The sequence below is a fragment of the Nannobrachium achirus genome (genome assembly GCF_963921795.1).
Source record: "Nannobrachium achirus genome assembly, chromosome: 21".
In the NCBI taxonomy this organism is placed as follows: domain Eukaryota; kingdom Metazoa; phylum Chordata; class Actinopteri; order Myctophiformes; family Myctophidae; genus Nannobrachium; species Nannobrachium achirus.
In genome coordinates this window covers 21,539,884-21,559,947 of record NC_137828.1, presented here as the reverse complement: position 1 = coordinate 21,559,947, position 20,064 = coordinate 21,539,884, and the positions used below count along the sequence as shown (strand labels likewise).

Genomic DNA, 20,064 nt, shown 5'->3' with positions numbered 1-20,064 from the left:
CTTCGCCAAAAATCCAACTTGCCAAATCAACTTGCTAGGACACCTCGCCAATGAGCAGGGTTGTCAACATTGGACTGTCAGTCCAGGAGAATCCAGGAGATTTATTTTTAGGGGGTGCACGGAACTCCCCAACAGGGGTCTGGTGGTCCTCCCCCAAAACTTCTTAACAGATATATATTTTCCTGTGTTCTGTTGAATTCTGTGCATGTTTGATACTTTTATCAGGCTTGATTTACTAGCATGGGTACAATTTCAGCCTTAAAATGCCAAATGTAGGTGTACAAATTTGATGATGGAAGCAAAGTAAGACATCCTTAATAAGAGTTAAGATCTGTTTATTTGACAGGGACCGTGCTCATTAATGGACATGTCAGTTTTCACTTCAATGTAAATGAGCCAGAGTTAGCCCGCCGCGTGCTAATAATGACTTATCATCTGGGGGTCCTCCCCCAGAAAATATTTAACATAGATGTAATTGCCAATCATCCTGGCGAATCCAGGAGCATTGACAAGCCTGCCCAATGAGCCTGGAAAATTTGGCGAGTTGGATTTTTGGCGAAGTGACCGGTTACCGGTACGATCCCAGAGTTCTGGGAACCCGATACTCGAAACTTAAGGAAAATTAATTTCTGCTAAAATAGCAAAAAGAAAAAAAGAAAAAAAAGAAAAATCTTTGCAAACTGAAAACACTATGTTGTTATATACCATCAACTCTTAACACATTTGATGGAAGTAATGCTGACATAATTTGGTGGTGGTGATTACAAGCTGTGTAATGAGTCTGACAATTTTATTATGCTAAAAGCTTCCATGCTGACTCTACCTTGTAACAACACCAAACACCATAGGTTTTTTTCTTTTTTTTTTTTACATTTTATTTAAAAAGACTTAGAAATCTCAAACATAGTGCCAACATGCTTTTAGAAATGAAAGAATGCAGAATCTCTTGGTAAGACCAGAAACAATAATGATTCAACACTGTAATGACAGTAATTCAGTAACACTTTTATCCCCCGCTCCCTTCCAAAAGGGCTCGCCAGCCTCCCAGACGACACTGCACTAAGCATGAGAACAGTTCTTAGCTACTTTGTGAGACGTTCATTCTCAAAGTTCCTCTTTCTTCTGTGACAGCTTCGTGGTGTGCTTTTCCAAGAACGTGCTAAATGCCTCTATCGTTCTGTCGCCGCCCTCAAATTTGATCGGGCTCTGCTTGCCGTTGCTGGGCGCAAAGTATATGGTGGGGAAGCCCTCGGATTTGTAGGCGTCGTGCGGAATGTCGTTCGCCGTGGCGTCCATCTTGGCGATGACAATGTTTTTCTCAGCTTTGTACTTCTTGCCCAGAGCCAGGTAGTCTGGCTCTAGCTTCTTACAGTGGCCACACCAGGGGGCGTAGAACTCGATCAGGACGTCCTTCTTGGTGTCCATGACTATGTCATTGAAGGTCTTACCTACCACCACCTTCACTGGTCCCTTGTTGCTCTTAGGCACAGGCTGGGACTTGATGATGGGACCGAGTTTGCCTGTGGCAAGGAGAGACAGAGACATGTACAGTATATATTTAGGTGAATAGTGAGAATAATAAGGAGAGGTGATGCAAACTGGCATTTGTTTACCCAAGAGAAACTTGTTTATCTTGTGTTTCAGTCTCAAAAAGATGTTGCATTACTTATCCACTATCCACTATCTACTTAGTTGACCGGGCTCCCCCAGTGGTCTATACTTGTACTTGGGACCAGGGCAGGAATTTCAGGGAGGCCATGAGTTTGGCCTTGTGCCCCTCCTAAAAATGGCATGTCCTGAGGCCACAGTGCCCTTAATGCCCCAGCTGACTGTACCACTTTCTCCTCTGTCTCTTTCTTGTCAATATGTAGACACCAGTGTCTCTTTCTTGTCATGTAAACACCATGTCACAGTGTATTTTGTTGAGTCCCCATTTTTAAACCAATCCGGCCCTGCACAAATCCTTTGATTTGTGCAGGGCTGAACACCCATTTATTTATTTCACAGCAGATATTCTACATATTAAATTGAACCCTTAAATTCAGTTAATTATTTCAATGGACTAAAATCTTGTTTTATTTGATGGCCTTCCTGCTCTGGCACTTGGCCTTTGTGCCCTCAAAAAATGGACAACACCAAAGGCCAAGCGGCCTTGTCCCTAAAATGATGAAATTACAGGCCTGCTTGGGACCCTCCTTTTCCCCCCTCTACACTAAATCTCGTCACCAGAAATAGCCCATCTACAAGCTTTTACGGTTATGAACTTGGAGATTGGCCATTTTGGCTGAATGTTTGCCTATTATGACATTCCCAGAATAGAGACACTAGGGTTCATGATGTGGAGTCCCTTTTTTGACCATGTTATTATAGGTGACATTTTTCATTAACAGATCTACAAGCTCACAGCGCTCCACGATGTCACGCGGCGCAATCGTGTAGATCAGCCATTTTCGCTATTCATCGTACGAAAAAGAATTATCAGGCTTAAGTGGTTAAAACATGCATTTTGGTCCTACTGTCCATATCTGAAATGTGTGTAGTTTTTAGTTTAAAACAAGACTTCTAGAACACACCTTTCTTGAAGGCCATAACAAAGTCCCTGAGCACGTCGGAGTCGACTTCCTCGGGTTCCATGGCATACTTCTTCCCTTCCTGTCCAAGAATCCCCACGTTGACGTCCTCGCCGCTGTCACCCAGCCCCAGGCTCTTCAGCTCGTCTGCGTAGTCTTCCTCGTCAGCGATGGCAAACGTGTATTCTGGGAAGTCGTTGGCCACCTCTAGCACCTTGGCCCTCCAGTACTGAGTCGCTATGAATTCAACATGAGAATATGATTGAATTGATATGATATGATATGATAAATTATGATATAGTGCTTTATTGTCAGTTCACACTGAAATTTGTCTTGCGACACAGCAGCCATGTATGCAAAACATAATACAAACATTTGACACAAGGGAACAAAAACAAGACAGGTTTACATACATAAGGATAATATAGACAAGAGCAATGTCCACCGCTAAGCCGACCTATGGCCAAACTCCTGATTAAGCCTTAAAGTCGACTGATGGACAAAGGACCTTTTTAGTCTGACCTTATTGTATTCTGGAACACTGTATCTCCTTCCTGAAGGCAGCAACATATATTCTCTATGCAACACATGGCTACTATTAGAGGTAATATTTCTTGCCAACCTTAGAATGCTGTTATCATACGTAGTCGTATTATATAGCCTCTGAAGTGAACGATCTTTGAACAAATGTTCAGTTGTTGCAGCAGTTGTGGCTTTAGGGGTGCAGACAAGCATCCATACCAGGTGGTACTACAGTACTGAAGAACACTCATAATGACAGAAGTCAAGTGGAAAAGCATAAGAAGAATCTGTCTACTAGCACCAAATGATCGTAAACAGCGAAGGAAGTAGATTCTTTGCTTTGTTTTCTTACACACAGATTCAATCTGATCTTTCCATGACAAAAGATGGTCTATTACTACTCCGAGGCATGTATACGAACATACCTGGTTGATCTGTTCACCATGAATAGTAATGGGAGATCTGTGTGTATCTGGTGCACCAAAAACAATCTCTTCTGTCTTATATTAATTCATTATACTGTAATGGCCTTGTACACTCGTTATACACGTTGGGTCCAGGGACCACCAGACCTTTCTGGTCTGTAACACGGAGAGTGTCTAACTCTCAGATTTAAAGGATTATACGTTTTTTAAATAAGCTCAGTGACATTGCGAGTATATGCCCTAAGATTGGGAGTTCAGGGTTTGATCCCCAGCCATGCCATAGCAAAGACTCAAAATGGGACCCAATGCCTCACTGTTTGGCACTCAGCATCAAGGGTTGGAAAGGTACTGTAGATTACGGTCCCAGAGATAAATGTATATCAAATGGAGCTATATGGCATATCAAACTGGGGGTCCTTGAAATTCAAAAGGTTGAGAATCACTGTCCGTCAGTCCGTCTGTCTGTCACGTCACGTCACGTCACGTCACGTCACGTCACACTTTTGCCCTACTCATATCTCCGCCACCGTTGCCCCTATCCATTCTAAACTTTGCACACACACTCCTTGACTGCTCCTACAAATTTTGCCCTAAAATCACGCAAATGGTTACACACTACACAGTGGCCCTCATGTATCAATGGAGTGTAAAAAACTGTGTATTTTTCCCCCCAAATGTTGCATAGGCCAACGTTCAAGTGGCATTTACGAACACGTCCTAAATAGACACACCTGGCGTACATTTGATCTCAGCGTTGATAAATGCGCAGGCTGAAATTTAACACGCCCTTAATTGTTCTCGAAACGCCCAGATTTTCACTCCCATGTCCGCGTCCCACACAGACCACGGACAGATGCAAGCACACACCACCAAGCCCAGCAGCATTTTGGTTCACTGTGGAACCATTATTACCATTTATTTTGTATAGTAAGCTTGCAGCCTACATGAGTGACACCACACCAGTCATTGTCACGAATGGAATGTATTAATTTAACCCAATATCGGCTACGGCGCAGTGCGCGTTTGAGTGGTTACAAAAAAATAAATAAAGCAAAATCATATATTCCCCATATACCACGGGCTGCCGTGCATGCGTTGCGATGTTACTGAGAGATACTGACAAGGAGGCAGTCATAATCTGAAGGTTTGGAGCGTCCAGTTTTATCCTTAATACATAACTCCATATAGGACACACTTGTATAATAAGTTGGATACCTCACGGTCCATGAAAAGAAGCAGTGCCGCGCCGCTCCGCTTCCGACTCCTCAAAATGCTTGAGTCTCGCATAAGCAGTCGTATCCTGACCTATATGCTTCTTCTGAGCCAGATCGGCAATTTTATCTGAATGACTGTTAAAGCACTTGTGTTAGTTGCTTCCATATCGCTAGATTTTAATTGCTTGTCATTGTAACTTGGAAATAAAATCGGCGTGCATGTTCATGATAGCCTATATATGCTTTTATAAAAGGTTATATTTTCACAGGGATTATTTGTTAAATATACATTTTGGAGTGGATACATGAGTCAGATAGTTAGACAATGCTGCTCCGCATGTCTACAATGGAATACGAGGTGTAAGATGAATCCTACACCACCTCAGAACCTGACGTGAGATTTGATCCTACCCTACGCCAACGTCAAAGTCACGTTGAAATGATAAATGCCGACACTTGCCTAAATTTGATCTGCACCACGTTGATAAATGAGGGCCAGTATGTCTACAATCATGTCATCAACATGGATCTGTCCCATTTAGCGCCACCATCAGGCCGATCTTACTGGTGTTCAAATTATAACATACCGTATACTGTACAGTATATAGAATAGGGTTTTGTGAAACCTGCAGTACTAATTTAGTAGCGCCCTCAAAATAATGATGGTCGACAAAATGGCAACTGTGCGAATATGGTGGCGAACGGAAAAGCATATTTTTAAGGTTCAACTCACCTTTCTTGAAGTCAAAGCTGAAGTCCACGCCATAGTACACGACCACCAGCGGTCTCTTGGTGTATCGCTTTTCATCGTTGCTCTGCCTCCTGTGGCCCACCAGAGGTAGGATGTTCTTCTGGAAGAAGTCCTGCACCTCTGACACCGCTGTGGACTCCTGCATAGACCAGGGGTTAGCAAACTTTTTTGTCTCAGGGCACCCCATAAATATTTGTTTTAATCCGAGGCACCCCTACATTATAATTTTCACTTCCAGCACCTTATATTTATAGCATATCGTCGTTGTCGGGTGGAAACCGTTCGTTTTGTATTTATCATCTATTTTCAATCATGCATATCTGGAGATATCTGGAGATATGCCTGAAGAAGATATGCCTGAAGAAGGTCGTTGACCGAAACGTTGCATTATTATTAAATAAAAAGGAGTGTTTTGGCTAAGTGTAAGATGGTGTGCGGGTCATATGTGCTACTGGTGCATGATTGAAAGTATACATTGAACCCTGCCTACGCACCCGTCTCTAAGCCTATCAGGTGTGCATAAGACCTCGTTGCCTAGTATTTATCATCTATAAAATGTACTAAACTAGTGAAAACAGCAGATCTACAAGCTTGTAGATCGGCTGTTTTCACTAGTTTTGTGCGACGGTCTTGTAACTTGGAAATACAAGGTTTCTGCCCGACAGTGATGATATTTTAGTGATTATGTTGCGAGGAAAACGTTGAGATAATAGCCATTTTGGTTAGAACAGACTGAAAATAACTTTGTACTTCCAAGTTTAAAATTATACTAAATATTTTTTCAAGTGTCCAAATAAATTCAAAATATTATCAATTTATGCCGTCGCGGCACCCCAGGGTGCCCCGTCACCCACTTTGAAAACCCCTGGCATAGACCACAAAAGAAAGAAAAACTAGGTTGGAATTCCCCCCTCAAATACAGTATGCCATGTCAAGGTTTTGACTCCCGAAATACAATATCACGATATTTTCCACAATCTTATCATGATTATTTTTCTTGTTGGTTTTTGTGGCTATTTTTCAAATTACTTAACAGTACAACTACAAGCCAGGTAACAAAAAGGTTCCTTTTGGGAGGTCTAAATTGACCCTTCAAGTATGTAACTCTGACAGTATACAAATGGACTCTTACAGGTCCCATTTGGTTTCATTTGTATTCTGTCAGAGTATACAAATGGACTCTTACGGGTCCATTTGGTTTCATTTGTATTCTGTCAGAGTTAAGGGGAGACCTTGACATTGTAAAGTTTGAAAACTACTGATTTAGACCAAAATGCAGATTTAAATGAATTCGGCAATGAATCTCTGTATTAACAATTCAACAGGATTTTTTTGTAAGGCTCACTCATTGTATCACGATATATAAGATATCTCTGAAAAGGCATATCGTGGAGACATTGTATTGTCTCAACGATAATTATCACCATATCACCCACCCCTATCTATAGGTCTCCTTTCTATTTTACACTTGTGTAGAAACTGACAACGGACAGCTCAACATGCTAGCGATGAGCCAAAAACAAACCTCGACAGTAAACGTGTGGGACGCCGGCTCATATTTGGAGCGGAACTTTTCAGGCTGGACCATGACGACCTGCCCAGGCGAGGCCTTCAGCATCTTGGCCACGTCAGAGCTGAAGGTGTGGAGGAACTGGAAGTCCTCTCGCAGGTTGTTACCTGCCAGACAGAGACAACGAACAACACTAAGGACAATACCGGAAGGTATGTCAACACCAGACCGCAACACCACACCACCCCCCTGGTGGTGGTAATATACGAGACGCAGTGAGGAATTAGTCTGAGCAACGCCAGGCAAATGTCAACTGAGTCATAGAGTTTTGCTCACAGGCTTCCATGTAGATCTCGTAGGCTTCGTCCTGCTCGCTGGAGAACACGCCCACTATGACAGCGTCGTCGCCGTCCTTCATCATCTCCTGCACCTGCTTGACCGCCTGGACTGGCTTGGAGGGAGGGCCGGCCTGCTCGCTCATGTACTCCACGATACCTGCAGTTTACAGTTTAGGCATTTAGCAGACGCTCTTAATCCAGAGCGACTTACAATAAGCAAGGTAATACAACAATTCATCAACATCAATACATCAATTGCATAGAAATATCAATCTAGAAAAAATAATGAAGGTATACCAAGCACCTAATCAGTTTATATAAAACCTAAGAATGCTATCTATCTTTCATGTATGGTCATTGAGGGTAAGTGCTATGGGCTTATGTGGAGTCTGAAGAGGTATATATATACACACCAGGGAATTAATAAAAAGGGAATTGCAAAAGGATCATTTAAGGACTATAATCTATATTCTTGCCCTGTCATAGTTTGTATAGGGTGTGCCAAATGTAGTTCTAAGAGCGGCCATTTCTTGGGTAAACACAGCCTTACACAGGTGTTCTGATTAGACTATAGCATTAGTTCTATGCAATCAAACAATTGAAACACCTGCGTTTTGACCCAAGAAATGGCCGCTAAGGACTACAATGACGTAGCCGCTGGCACACACTATAGCTTTAGTTTGTAGTCTTTATACCTATATTTTGTTTGAATAACAGCCACATAAAAATTGTATTAACCAATCTGTATGAGGGGTATGTTCATAAAACAACATGACTGCAGTGGTTGGTGGTGGTCAACCTGCTAGTCTATTGAGTATTGAGACATTAACATCCTGTGGTCAGGTGGGACACCTACTGGTTGCCATGAGGTACTGCATGAAGGGAAAATGACTTGCATTCCATAATAGTTCAACATTAACAGGACCATATTATGAACATTACTGAGGACCATTTACATGAAGATGGGTTGAAAAAGGGCGATGTGGTCCTTCAGGTACAATGAAACAGCCATCTCTAATACCCTACAGAGGGAGACCTACCAAACTTCTCTCTGGGCCCGTTGTAGTCGAACATCTTGCCCCTCCTGAAGATCTTGAGCGTGGGGTAGCCGGAGACCTCGAAGCGCGTGGCGACCTCGCCCTCCACAGTGGCGTCCACCTTGGCCAGGGGGATGGGCGGAGAGCGCTTGCTCAGCTCCTGCGCCGCATTCTCGTACTCTGGAGCCAGCTTCTTGCAGTGTCCACACCTGGTACGAGGATTCACAAGTTACACAGCGTTAGGGGTGGGCGATATGGAAAAATACAATATCACAATATTTTTCTAACAGACCATTTAGACCAGTGGTCCTCGAAGTGGGGTCCAGGGACTCTCTGGGTTACTTTTTGGAGGTCTAAATTGACCCTTACAAGTATGTAACTCTGTCAGTATACTAATGAAACTAAATGGACCCTTACGGGTCCATTTAGTTTCATTTGTATACTGTCAGAGTTAAGGGGAGACCTTGGCATTTTAAAGTTTGAGAACTACTGATTTAGACCAAAATGCAGCTTTAAATGAATTCTGCAATGAATCTCTGTGTTAACAAATCAACAGGATATTTTATATGGATTCCTCATTGTATCACGATACATACAATATCTCTGAAAAGGAATATCGTGGAGACATTGTATCGTCTCAACGATATTTATCACCATGTCACCCACCCCTACATAGAGTTAGGTCAGTGGTTCTGTATCTTTTCAGACCTGTTTAAAACTAAACTAAACTTAAAAAGAAAAAAGCAAACAACAAGACCATTACTGCATTAAAAGCAATAAAGAATAAAATAAAATAAATTGTCAAAACATTGTACAAATCTTTGAATAATATAAGAAAGAGGAAAATATTGTGAAAATAGCCGATCTACAAGCTGGCGTTGGCATTGTGAGTGTGTAGCTCTGCTATTTGTAGATCTGCTATTTTCACAATATTTATCTATGGAACCGAGTTAAAACTAAATGCTCAACTTCTACAATTCCCAAAGTACTTATCAGGGTGGAGGGTTATCAGGGGAGGTTATCAGGGTCACCAGTTAAAATATGGAAAAAAAAGGAGTTAATTAAGGTGATTAGGGATTGATTATTCTGTATTAGCTGTACTGTGAAGCCCATTGTGATTTGTTCCTGATGTCCGGCAGACAAGGACTATTATTTACTGATTCTCTCTAGCAAATTGGCAACTTTAAAAGGCCCGGGTAGCTCAGTCGGTAGAGCTCTCGCCTTTGCACCGCAAGGTCATAGGTTCGATTCCGGGCACCGCCAACTCAGCGTATGAGTAGCACGGCTTGGCAAGTCGTGCGGCAAGTACTGGGAGCTGATGGTAGGTGTGGCGCTCCACCTCAGCAGTCCATCTCCCAGGGGTCTAGCGCATTATAACGGGGACAGACTCCCGCGTGTTACCGGCTGATACCGACAATAAGCCACTCCCGACCTACTTGTTGTTAAAAGCAGATCTATAAAGTTACTAATTAGGCATGGAGCAACAATCGATATTGTGATAGATATGGCTTGCAGCTTTAAGCCATTTAGATCGGGAACGCAAATCTGTGTTAGATTTTAACCACTTTAACCATTATTTTATGCACAGAGTGCCACGCTGCGAGCTTGTAGATCTGCTATTTATGTTTTAATCGTGAACATTTGTGCAAGTCTTTGAATATTTTTGACCAGTGGTTCTCGAACTCTTTCATGTCAAGGCCTCCAAAATTACATGCATTTGGCCACGGACCACCGATCTCAAAATATGTTGTTCCAGGGCAGGGACCACCCAGAAGCAAATATTTGAATTACAAATGTTCACTTTTAAAAAAGATATATTCAAAGACTTGCAAAATACGGCTATCTACAAGCTCGGAGCACGCTGTGAGCTTGTATATCTGCTATTTTTCATAATTCCAGGCCTAAATGGTCATTGCATTTCATTCCGTAGCTAGGGCTGTCACAATTATTACATAATCGTCTAATCGTGATTATTTGACATAATCGTGATTATTTTTCATAATCGTCATAATCGTTTCCATGTAAAAAATAGTGGAAATACGCGTTGTGAGCTTGTAGATCGGCTATTTCCACTATCAATTTTCTTTTTTAAGTATAAAGTTGTCAAATATGTCAGTAATTTCTTTGTATATTTAGGTTATGTGTCATATCTACCATATGCAACTTCAAAGCCTAAAAGCCAAACAGAAATGTAATTATCAACGACAAACACGCAATTAAATCGTTAATCGCCAATTATTTGAGTGACAATTAATCGTCATGGTAAAATGTCATATGGTGACAGCCCTATCCGTAGCACTGCTGCTAATTGTAGAGCCGTTGGAGAGTGTTTGAATAGAGGGGGACTGACCATGGGGCGTAGAACTCCACCAGGATGATGTCAGCGTTGTTGACGGTCTCATCAAAGTTGTCCTTGGTTAGAACCAGCGTGGCCTCAGGAGGGGGCTTCCAGTCTGGATGAGCCACCTCTTTGACCCGAGCCACAATGGCTGCAACAGACAGGCAGTTGTCACATTAACAATGGTTAATGTGGGAAACTAGATGGACACAAGAGCCATAATGGCTGCAACAGACAGGCAGTTCTCACATTAACACTGGTGATAAAGAGAAACTAGATGGACACAAGACTAGATGGACTTTAATACCTCTAGAGGCCGAAATTGTGAAAATAGCCGATCTACATGCTCACAACGCCTCGCAAGCATGTAGATCGGTTTTAGCCAATGTTTGACCAGCTTTTATTTGTTGATGACATTTGATGCAGTAAAGGACTTTTTGTTCTCCCATTCTTTCTTTCTGTCCTTCATAAACACAGACCATCTATTTTTAGATTTCATGTTTGTTTACATTTTCTCCAAAGTCAATCTGTTATCAGAATAACTGACTCAATGTTGTCTAAAGACCACACGACATGGTTAATAAGTCACAGGAATTTAGCATAACTAGGGGACAAGGCTTTTGAAATCAATCTGTGGTTTACATTTTAAAGGACAACTTTGTTTTTTTACAACAAGGGTTCATATTTTAGATTGAAATTAGAGAAAAGAAAAGATGAATGTTAAAATGTTTTAGATTTTAGTGGGTGGGGGCATGCGTACATGTGGCTAAATGTGTCTTTTTAGACACAATAAGCCGGAGATTTATTACGATTTACAGTAACACTACTAGCTCCCATAAGTCAGATCTGCCCATGAAAATTTGCAGTGCATCTTGGTAATGGGCTTTTTGTGTCTAAACATACATATTTAGCCACTTGTACGCATACCCCCAAACACTGAAAACAACATCATTAAAATGGCTAAAACAATAGAAAGCAGTACATGAAAACATTTTAACACTCATCTTATCTTTTCTCTAATTACAATCTAAAATATGAACCAAAGTTGTCCTTTAGCGATAACATAACGGTAGGATAAAGAGAACTAGAATTGACAGAGTCAATTTTGACAAGTGTGCCTGCAGTGCAGTTCGCTAAATGCGCGACCTCGTGCAGCGGTTCGGACCGTGAGACCATCCGCCGAGTCGTCTGCGTTTCGTTGTGAGAGGGTCGTTCCCCGTGAAAAACGCGTTTTGGCCCAAAAGGGTTACGTTTCGCGCGCTTGTGACGCCCCCTACGGGTTTAAGTGGAAATGCTTTACGGGATACGTAGAGTATGCCACCCCCGACCTTTGGGTGAAATTCGGTGTTGACCCGACCTTTTGTTTGTTAGTTATGGCTATTGTTTGCGAAACGGGCCCCTCCCGTTATCAGAGGTACAGTAGGACGTTCTTAGGGGATTGTCGTTGTAATAGTGAACAGAACTATTATGGTGTTTTTTCAGTTAAATCTCAAAGTCCAGAGATTTTGACTAAGTCCCATGTTTTTGTAGTGACTTTAAAGCTATATTACTCCACCTTCTAAATAATGTGTTTTTGTTGTGACTTTAAAGCTATATTACTCCACTTTTGTACAGTAAAATCTTACAAAGATGTTATCAGAGGTAGAGTAAGACATTCTTAATGGATTCCCATTGTAATATTGAACAGAACTATTATGGTGTTTTTTGAGTTAAAGCTCAAAGTCCAGAGATTTTGGCTAAGTAATATGTTTACGTTTCGCATGTTTGTGACGCCCCCTAGGGGTCGAAGTGGAAATGCTTTTGGGGATCTGTTGAGTATGCCACCCGCAACCTGTGGTTGAAATTTAGTGTCGACTCAACCTTTTGTTTGTGAGTTAGGGCAATTTTTTGCCAAACGGGCCCCTCCCGCTAACTTTGGAAGCGCGTTACGAACGAACGGTATGGACTATCGAAATATCCTTTGACTATGTTTATCGCGTGGCTTCATAGATCATGTGTACCGGTTTTTGAGACATTTGAAGAAAATATGTAGGAAAAGGAGCAAAAAGTGTGTTTTGGAGAAAATTCAAGATGGCGGAAAATCTACCCATACGCAAATGGGCGTGGCCTATATGGGGAGATGCGTCATGACCCAAGGAATCCAGGGAAAAAATAATTTTCATTTTCCGACCTACGGTTCAACAGTTACAGGCCAAAACGTAAACTGGGCTGTTATAGCACCACCATGAGGCCAAATGACACTATTATTTTTCATTTAATCCTTGAAATCATTATGAACCTCCTCACCAAGTCTTGAAACTGTAGCCCCTATGGTTTGCGAGAGAAAAATAAATGAATGTGAGTTTTGCGATTCCCATTATAAGTCAATGGGGAGAAATTAATGCACTAATAAATTAATATCAATTAAACTATAGAACCTTTCTCTTAGCAACTTAATAGCACACGATTCCCGCGTAAGCCGGTCGATTTGACATATGCCGCGAGTGTGTGGTGCAAAAACTGTGGGAGGAGTAGCGTGCCAAACTTTTGGGGAATTGCATGGACAGACTTAAATAAATATATAAATATGAGCAAGAACAATAAGTGTCCCCATGCTATGCATAGGCACACTTAATAACCATGCAGTCATATTCAGTGAGTTGAATATGATGTACAGCCGTGCTACCGAGACAGATCTGTCTTGGTTGCATTGAATGCATCCTGTGTTGCAGAAAGTAACATTTTGCAGACTTTACCATCCTCGCACCAATAACCACAAAGTGTTCCTTCCACACACACACACACACACACACACACACACACACACACACACACACACACACACACACACACACACACACACACACACACACACACACACACACACACACACACACACACACACACACACACACACACACACACACACACACACACACACACACACACACACACACACACACACACACACACACACACCTTCCTTGTAGTTTGCATTTCAACTCGCTAAATGGTGTTCAGGCAGGAACTGCACTGCCCTTGAGATTGGCCTCCTTGTGAACCTACTTCACATAAATGTATACTGTGAAGTTGAATATACTACTAACCTGTTGCACATAGAACATACTGTGAAGATGTTTACAAAAAAGTTAAGTACAGTAGCCGATCTACAAGCTCACAAGCCGATCTACAAGCTCACAACACGTTGCATCGTTGTGAGCTTGTAGATCTGCTATTTCCACTATTTTTGAAAATGTTTGAAAATATATGAACTTGTCAACATGGAAACGATTATCACGATTATGACAAAATAATTGCGATTATGTCAAATAATTGCGATTAGATGATTATGTAATAATTTGACAGGCCTAGGCAGCTCCCCTACCCTTCTCTGTCCTGTCTCCATCATAGTCCACCGGCTCTCCCTTCTTCAGGATCTTGATGGTGGGATATCCCTGGATCTCAAACCTCTTCCCCAGATCACTGGCCTTGGTGACGTCCACCTTGGCCACAGGTATGGCTGGGTCGTTCTCCTTCAGAATCGCAGCGATCTTCTCATACTCGGGGGCAAACTGCTTGCAGTGACCACACCTAGGAGGGAAGGGAACAGAAGAGAAAACATGTGTGTTAACAAATGTCAGGGATCACGCTGGAAGAGAACACTGATTTGCTTCAATGGCCCTGGAGGTAGAGCTGCAGCCGCCTTGGAATCAGAAGGTTCCTGGCTTTGTGTTGAAGTGTGGACGACTTCACACACTTTTCAACCAATCTTCATACAATTTGTCCTCCTCACTAATGTTCATGATAAAATAGCATCATTGTTTTCTACTTGGTCTCTGGTGTTTCAGAGGAGGGCTGTGGGCAGGTCAGAAACCCATCGTCTTGTGACATCATCGATGGAGAATCCAAGCGAATAGAAAATGCAGGCTTTCAATTCTTAAAACGTTGCAATGTTAAAGTGGAAGCCATTGTTCTCGCAATAATAAAAATCTAAATATTTTTTCAAGAATATTGTTTAAAAATAAATGTCAAACGATGATGTCACAACTTGGACCGAGTATTTTTTATTTATTTTTTGCCATTTTATTATGAACATTACTTGATTATATGAAAATAGGTTGAAAAGTGGCAAAGTCGTCCTTTAAGCAAGACACTGAACCTCCTAACTGCTCCCGATGAGCAGGCTCGTGTTTTGCATTTGCATCTAAATAAATTGAATAAAAAAAGCATGAGATGCCATAACACCCCAAATCATCACTGATTGCGGAAACTTCTGTACTATAAATCCTTGTTTTGAGTGGTTGCGTCTAAATTATAACCAAAAAAAATTACAGAAAATAATGAACTTTTCCACAATATATATGTTTTTTTTTAGATTGATCTGTAAATGCACAATTTAGCAGTTTAATATAGAACTTAAGAAATAAATCAATTATAAAACAACAAAAGAGATGATGAACCATTTGTGATAGTCCAGTGCTACCGATTAAAGATAGAAAGTGGAGGCAATGAGGATTACGGACAAATACTGTAAATCTAAATCCTATTATTTTATAGAATATTGCAATTTAAACTGATTCACAAAATGTTCTTTGTTGTTTAAAGAAAGGTGTTTTCGTAAAAAGTAATTAATAACATTAAAAAAAAAACTAACCAAAATAAAATCACTGTTTAACTTCATTTCCCCTCTCACTCATTGCAGTCTCAGTGATTTAGTAGTAGTTCAAATTTGGATTTGGTTTTTTTTTACCTCGTAAGTCATCATACTTTGGTTATTAAAACTAGACCAGGTCAACCTGGTTGTGCCAGACCCCCTGTCTGTCATCATCATTTATGACATCATGCCTTTTGTAGGCATGTCATCATCATGTCATCATCATATATACCCTTTATATAGAAAACCCGGACCGACAGACATTTGCTTATGTAGGCCTACCCATTTCATGGGTCTGGCAAAAATAGAAGTTCTACAAGCTGTGTTGCGAGCTTGTTGATTTTTCAAAGAATTTCGGGTTGCCAGGGGGAAAGTGATTCCATTCTCAGCCCCAATAAAAACAGATTCACAGACCAAAAGAGCATAAACTCAAACAGACAAAGGTTTTAAGCCAGGGGTCTTCAACAGGGGGTCTGGGACCCCTAGGGGGTCCTCAGAGTTACTACAGGGGGTCCTCCAAATCTTTTTATATTAACAACTTGAACCCTAGTGTCCATATTCTGAGAACTTTAGCCGATCTACAAGCTCACAACGCCTCGAAGCGCGAGGCGTTGTGAGCTTGTAGATCGGCTATTTTCGGCAAAGAGGTTTGGTGTAGAGGGGGAAAAAAGAGCAGACTAAGTACAGAGTAAAAGGTCAGGTTTATTAGGTAATGACGGCTCAAGTGGTTAATCTGAAAACACAAATTGACATGGATCTAAAATACACTGATGATTGTGCTGTCAAAAGATGAAACTATATGGCATCTATTAACAGGTTGTGGGAGTCCCTGCTTCATCTCTCTCTCAACTAAGGGGTCCTTGGCCTGAAAACATTGAAGAAACCTGTTTTAATCCATTTTCTCAAGATAAAGGGAAGATGAACCAACTCACCAGGGAGCGTAGAACTCAACTAGCACTGTGTCCTTGCCCTCCATGAAAGTCTCAAAGTTGCCATCAGTAAAAACCAGCACTCCATTCTCCTCCTTCACCTCAGTACTATCTTCATCGTCACTATCGTCGCCGTCATCGTCAAAATCCTCTTCATCATCACTGTCGTCATCGGTTTCGTCACCTTCCTCTGCAAATCCTGACACACGACAGGGGGGGGGTCCCCAAGTTATTTTGGGGGGTCCCCAGATGATTAGCTTAATGTGACACATTGTTTTCTCAATCAACAGTAAACAAACCAACATAACGTTTAAGTGTATAGAGAGTTTTATGCACATTTCTAAAGAGACAATTTAAGGACTTTTTAATACCTCTAAAATGAAAAATTAAACATTGGCCAAATTGCCAAATATTAGGGGCTGAAATTGTGAAAATAGCAGATCTACATGCTCAAAACGCCTCGCAACGTGAGGCGTTGTGACTGATTGATTGATTGATTGAAGACTTTATTAGAAGTTTGCATAGGAAAAGGTACAGTTTCATGACGGTACAGTTCACTGGTACAAGGTCTACTAAAAGGAGATCCATGAAAAGACCAAGCAGTACTATGCAGTAGATATGTAAATAAAATAAAATGAAAGAACAATAAAAAAGGAAAACAGTAAGTCTAAACAAACAGAAAGTATATACAAAGAAGGGGCAGGGGAGGGTAGGGCTGGGCTAGGTTTGTTTCTTTACCAGTTGCGAACGGCTGCTGCCTGTAAGTGGTTTTTCAGGGCAATTTTAAAGGATGCTAGTGATCCACACTCCTTTATGGCCTTCGGTAAGGCTTTCCACATTTTGGTGGTATAGCAGAAGAACGAGTTTGACCCTTTGTTGGTTTTGACTCTGGGTTGAAAGTGATCTGTGGCGCTGTGAAGCATGTAGATCTGCTAATTTCACAATAGAACCGTTAAAACATGATTATTTTGGGGTTCGCGGGCTGAAAAGGTTGACAACCACTGCTGTAGTAAATGTAGGGAAATGGCCACGGATGGTCAGAATGCTGCAAACCACACTAGAGAGCACACAAGAATGTCTCTTTTGATCAGTTTCACAACATCTATACCTACAGATGTAACCAAATGGACTTGTTCCTCGCCCATTTGCACTCTCTTGAATAATTACATGTAACTGTTTTAGCAATCAAACATGGTCTCAGAGTTAATTTAAGTCATTACAGTAGCCCTCCTAACAGTAAGTGTGCACTGTGCACATGAACATCAATGTGGGCCACAGCACTGTTAAGCCCGTATCAGAGTCTACGGTGGAGACCTATCCACCGCAAATTTGAGGTGGAAAGCTTTCCACCTCAAGTCAGAAAATAAGTGCAGGCCATCATAGTCACGGCCCACGGTGAAGTCCTTTACCCCGGTCTAGACCGGTTCAGGTCGACCAATCAGTGAACGGGGTGTAGAGCCTGCCTGTCTGATAGTAAAAACAGAGAGATGTGTTGGGACTCACGGTGGAAAGCTCTCCACCGTGAGAAATGATGTAACGTTGTAGTTTCATGACTCAAAAAGACTCGAAAAGACTACACCGCGGTGTAAAGCCTTCCACCGCGGACCCGACTATGATACGGGCTTTAGTTATTGCCTGGTTAGCATGTTAACAAGCAGTGGTGGAAAAAGTACTATTTTTTTTTACTTACAGTAAGTAAAAATATCAATACGGCAATGTAGAAAATAATACTCTGTTACAATACATATGAAAATGGCAGATCTACAAGCTCACAATGCGTCGCATCGCTAGGCATTGTGAGCTTGTAGATAGGCTATTTTCAAGTGGCCAAAATTTATATAGGGGCTGAAGTGGTTAATGTATGTTTTGTAATAATAATCTACAAATTAAATAACTAAAGTTGTCAAATAATTGGAGTAAAAGTACAATATTTGCCTCTGAGATGTAGTGGAGTAGAAGTAAAAGTACTGGAAATTGGAAATACTCCAGTAAACTCTTTACACCAAGAGTCTTCAACTGGGGGTCCTCAGAGTTACTAGGGGGTCCTCCAAATCATAGAAACCTTTTTTCTCCTTTCATTATATTAACCACTTGAACCCTAGTGTCCATATTCGGAGAACTTTTGCAAAAAATAGCAGATCTACGAGCTTGTAGATCGGCTATTTTTGTCAAAGAGGTTTGGTGTAGGGGGGAAAAAGAGCAGATTAAGTACAGAGTGAAAGGTCAACTTTATTAAGTATTGACAGTTGACAGTTCAAGTGGTTTAATATATGAAAACACAAATTGACATGAATCCAAAATACACTGATTGTGCTGTCAAACAATTAAACTATATGGAATCTATGAAAAGGTTGTGGGGGTCCCTGCTTCATCTCTCTCTAAGGGGTCCTTGGCCTGAAAACGTTGAAGACCCCTGGTTTACACCACTGCTAACATGACTAGCATAATAGCAAAATAGCAGGCTTGGTGTGTGCACTTAGGGAGAGGTTTGAGACACACAGACACACACACCAACAACATGCATGCTGCTATTATAGCAGCATCCTTTCAATATGCATGTGCATACATACACTGATGATTGATTAAACAATAGACTCACCATCTTCACATCTGATGAGAGCTGCAAAATGCACCACACCAAGCAGCACAATGAGCAGCAGTGTAACCTTCTTCATGATGATGATAGCAGCTTCAATGATCTTAATACTGAATACTACTAATCAAAGATCATCAACAGTGTCATTTAAATACTGATCAATCAGTGCAGAATACTGTATGTGTGTGTGTGTGTGTGAGTGAGTGGTGTTCGTGTGTTTAAAGAGAGATCACTTCAGTTCAGGAAGGATTCATAAGGAAGGGGACCTCCCTGGGACGTTCGCGAACGAATTGAGACTTTTGAACGGCTCTTTGAATATGAACGGTGGGATCCGGTTCGCAGTATAGGGAGCCGTTCCTTAAATGAACAATGGTGGAAAAAGTACAAAATATTCTTCACAAAGTTTGTGTCAAAGTATCAATACCGCAATGAAGAAATACTCTGCCACTCAAGTCGAAGTTTGGAATTAAAATGCACTTGAGTAAAAGTACAAAAGTATTGGTATCATAAAATGTACTTAAAGTACCGATAGTAGAAAGCACTTATAATGCAGAATGTCACATTTCACAAGTTTTCCAATGAATACAATGTAGGGGGGGGGGGGGCAAAAAAAGTTTTCAAATGGCAGAAATGGATATAAAAATCTACAAACTAACTAAAGACAGGCCTGTCAACTCTCCTGGATTTCCCAGGAGTCTCCTGGATTTTGAACCCCTCTCCTGGGAGTCTCCTGGATTGGCAAATCTCCTGGATTTCTCCTGGATTTTGTATCAAACTCCCAAAATTCACCAGAACACAGGAAATTACATCTACTATGTTAAAATCTTTCTGGGGGAGGACCCCCAGACCCCCCGCTTTAGGGGTGGGGGCAATGCATGCAAGAAAGATCATACAGATATTCACTTAAGTAATGACTTAAAGATGAGAAACCATTATTAAAGATGTCCTTTTGCTTCAGTCATCAAATCTGTACAACAACATTTGGCATTTTAAGGCTGAAATTGTACCCATGCTAGTAAAGTAAGCCTGATAAATGTATCAAACATGCACAAAATTCAACAGAACACAGGAAAAAATATCTATTAATACGTTTTGGGGAGAGGACCCCCCAGACCCCGGTTGGGGAGTTCCGCGCGCCCCCCAAAAATAAATCTCCTGGATTCTGACAGTCCAATGTTGACAACCCTGACTAAAGATGATC

General features: G+C 41.3%; 1 protein-coding gene across 1 annotated transcript; it reads right to left on the bottom strand.

Annotated features, from left to right (window-relative positions):
* Nucleotides 1-507: 507 nt before the first annotated feature.
* Nucleotides 508-19,097, bottom strand: pdia4 (protein disulfide isomerase family A, member 4). The gene is made up of 10 exons (XM_080752056.1): nucleotides 18,867-19,097; nucleotides 16,271-16,466; nucleotides 14,070-14,275; nucleotides 10,718-10,856; nucleotides 8,371-8,576; nucleotides 7,329-7,487; nucleotides 7,008-7,159; nucleotides 5,465-5,621; nucleotides 2,574-2,807; nucleotides 508-1,520 (listed from the first exon to the last, which is right to left on the bottom strand). Exons 1-10 carry the CDS (start codon nucleotides 18,940-18,942, stop codon nucleotides 1,105-1,107), a joined length of 1,941 nt encoding a protein of 646 aa, XP_080608182.1. The 5' UTR covers nucleotides 18,943-19,097; the 3' UTR covers nucleotides 508-1,104.
* Nucleotides 19,098-20,064: the final 967 nt, after the last annotated feature.

Coding starts and splice junctions, on each gene's coding strand:
- pdia4 (XM_080752056.1), bottom strand. CDS start 18,942: ATGAAGAAGGTTACACTGCTGCTCATTGTGCTGCTTGGTGTGGTGCAT. Junction 10,857..14,069: donor TGGAGACAGGACAGAGAAGG/GTAGGGGAGCTG, acceptor TGTCTGTTGCAG/CCATTGTGGCTCGGGTCAAA. Junction 1,521..2,573: donor TGTTATGGCCTTCAAGAAAG/GTGTGTTCTAGA, acceptor TCCTTGCCACAG/GCAAACTCGGTCCCATCATC.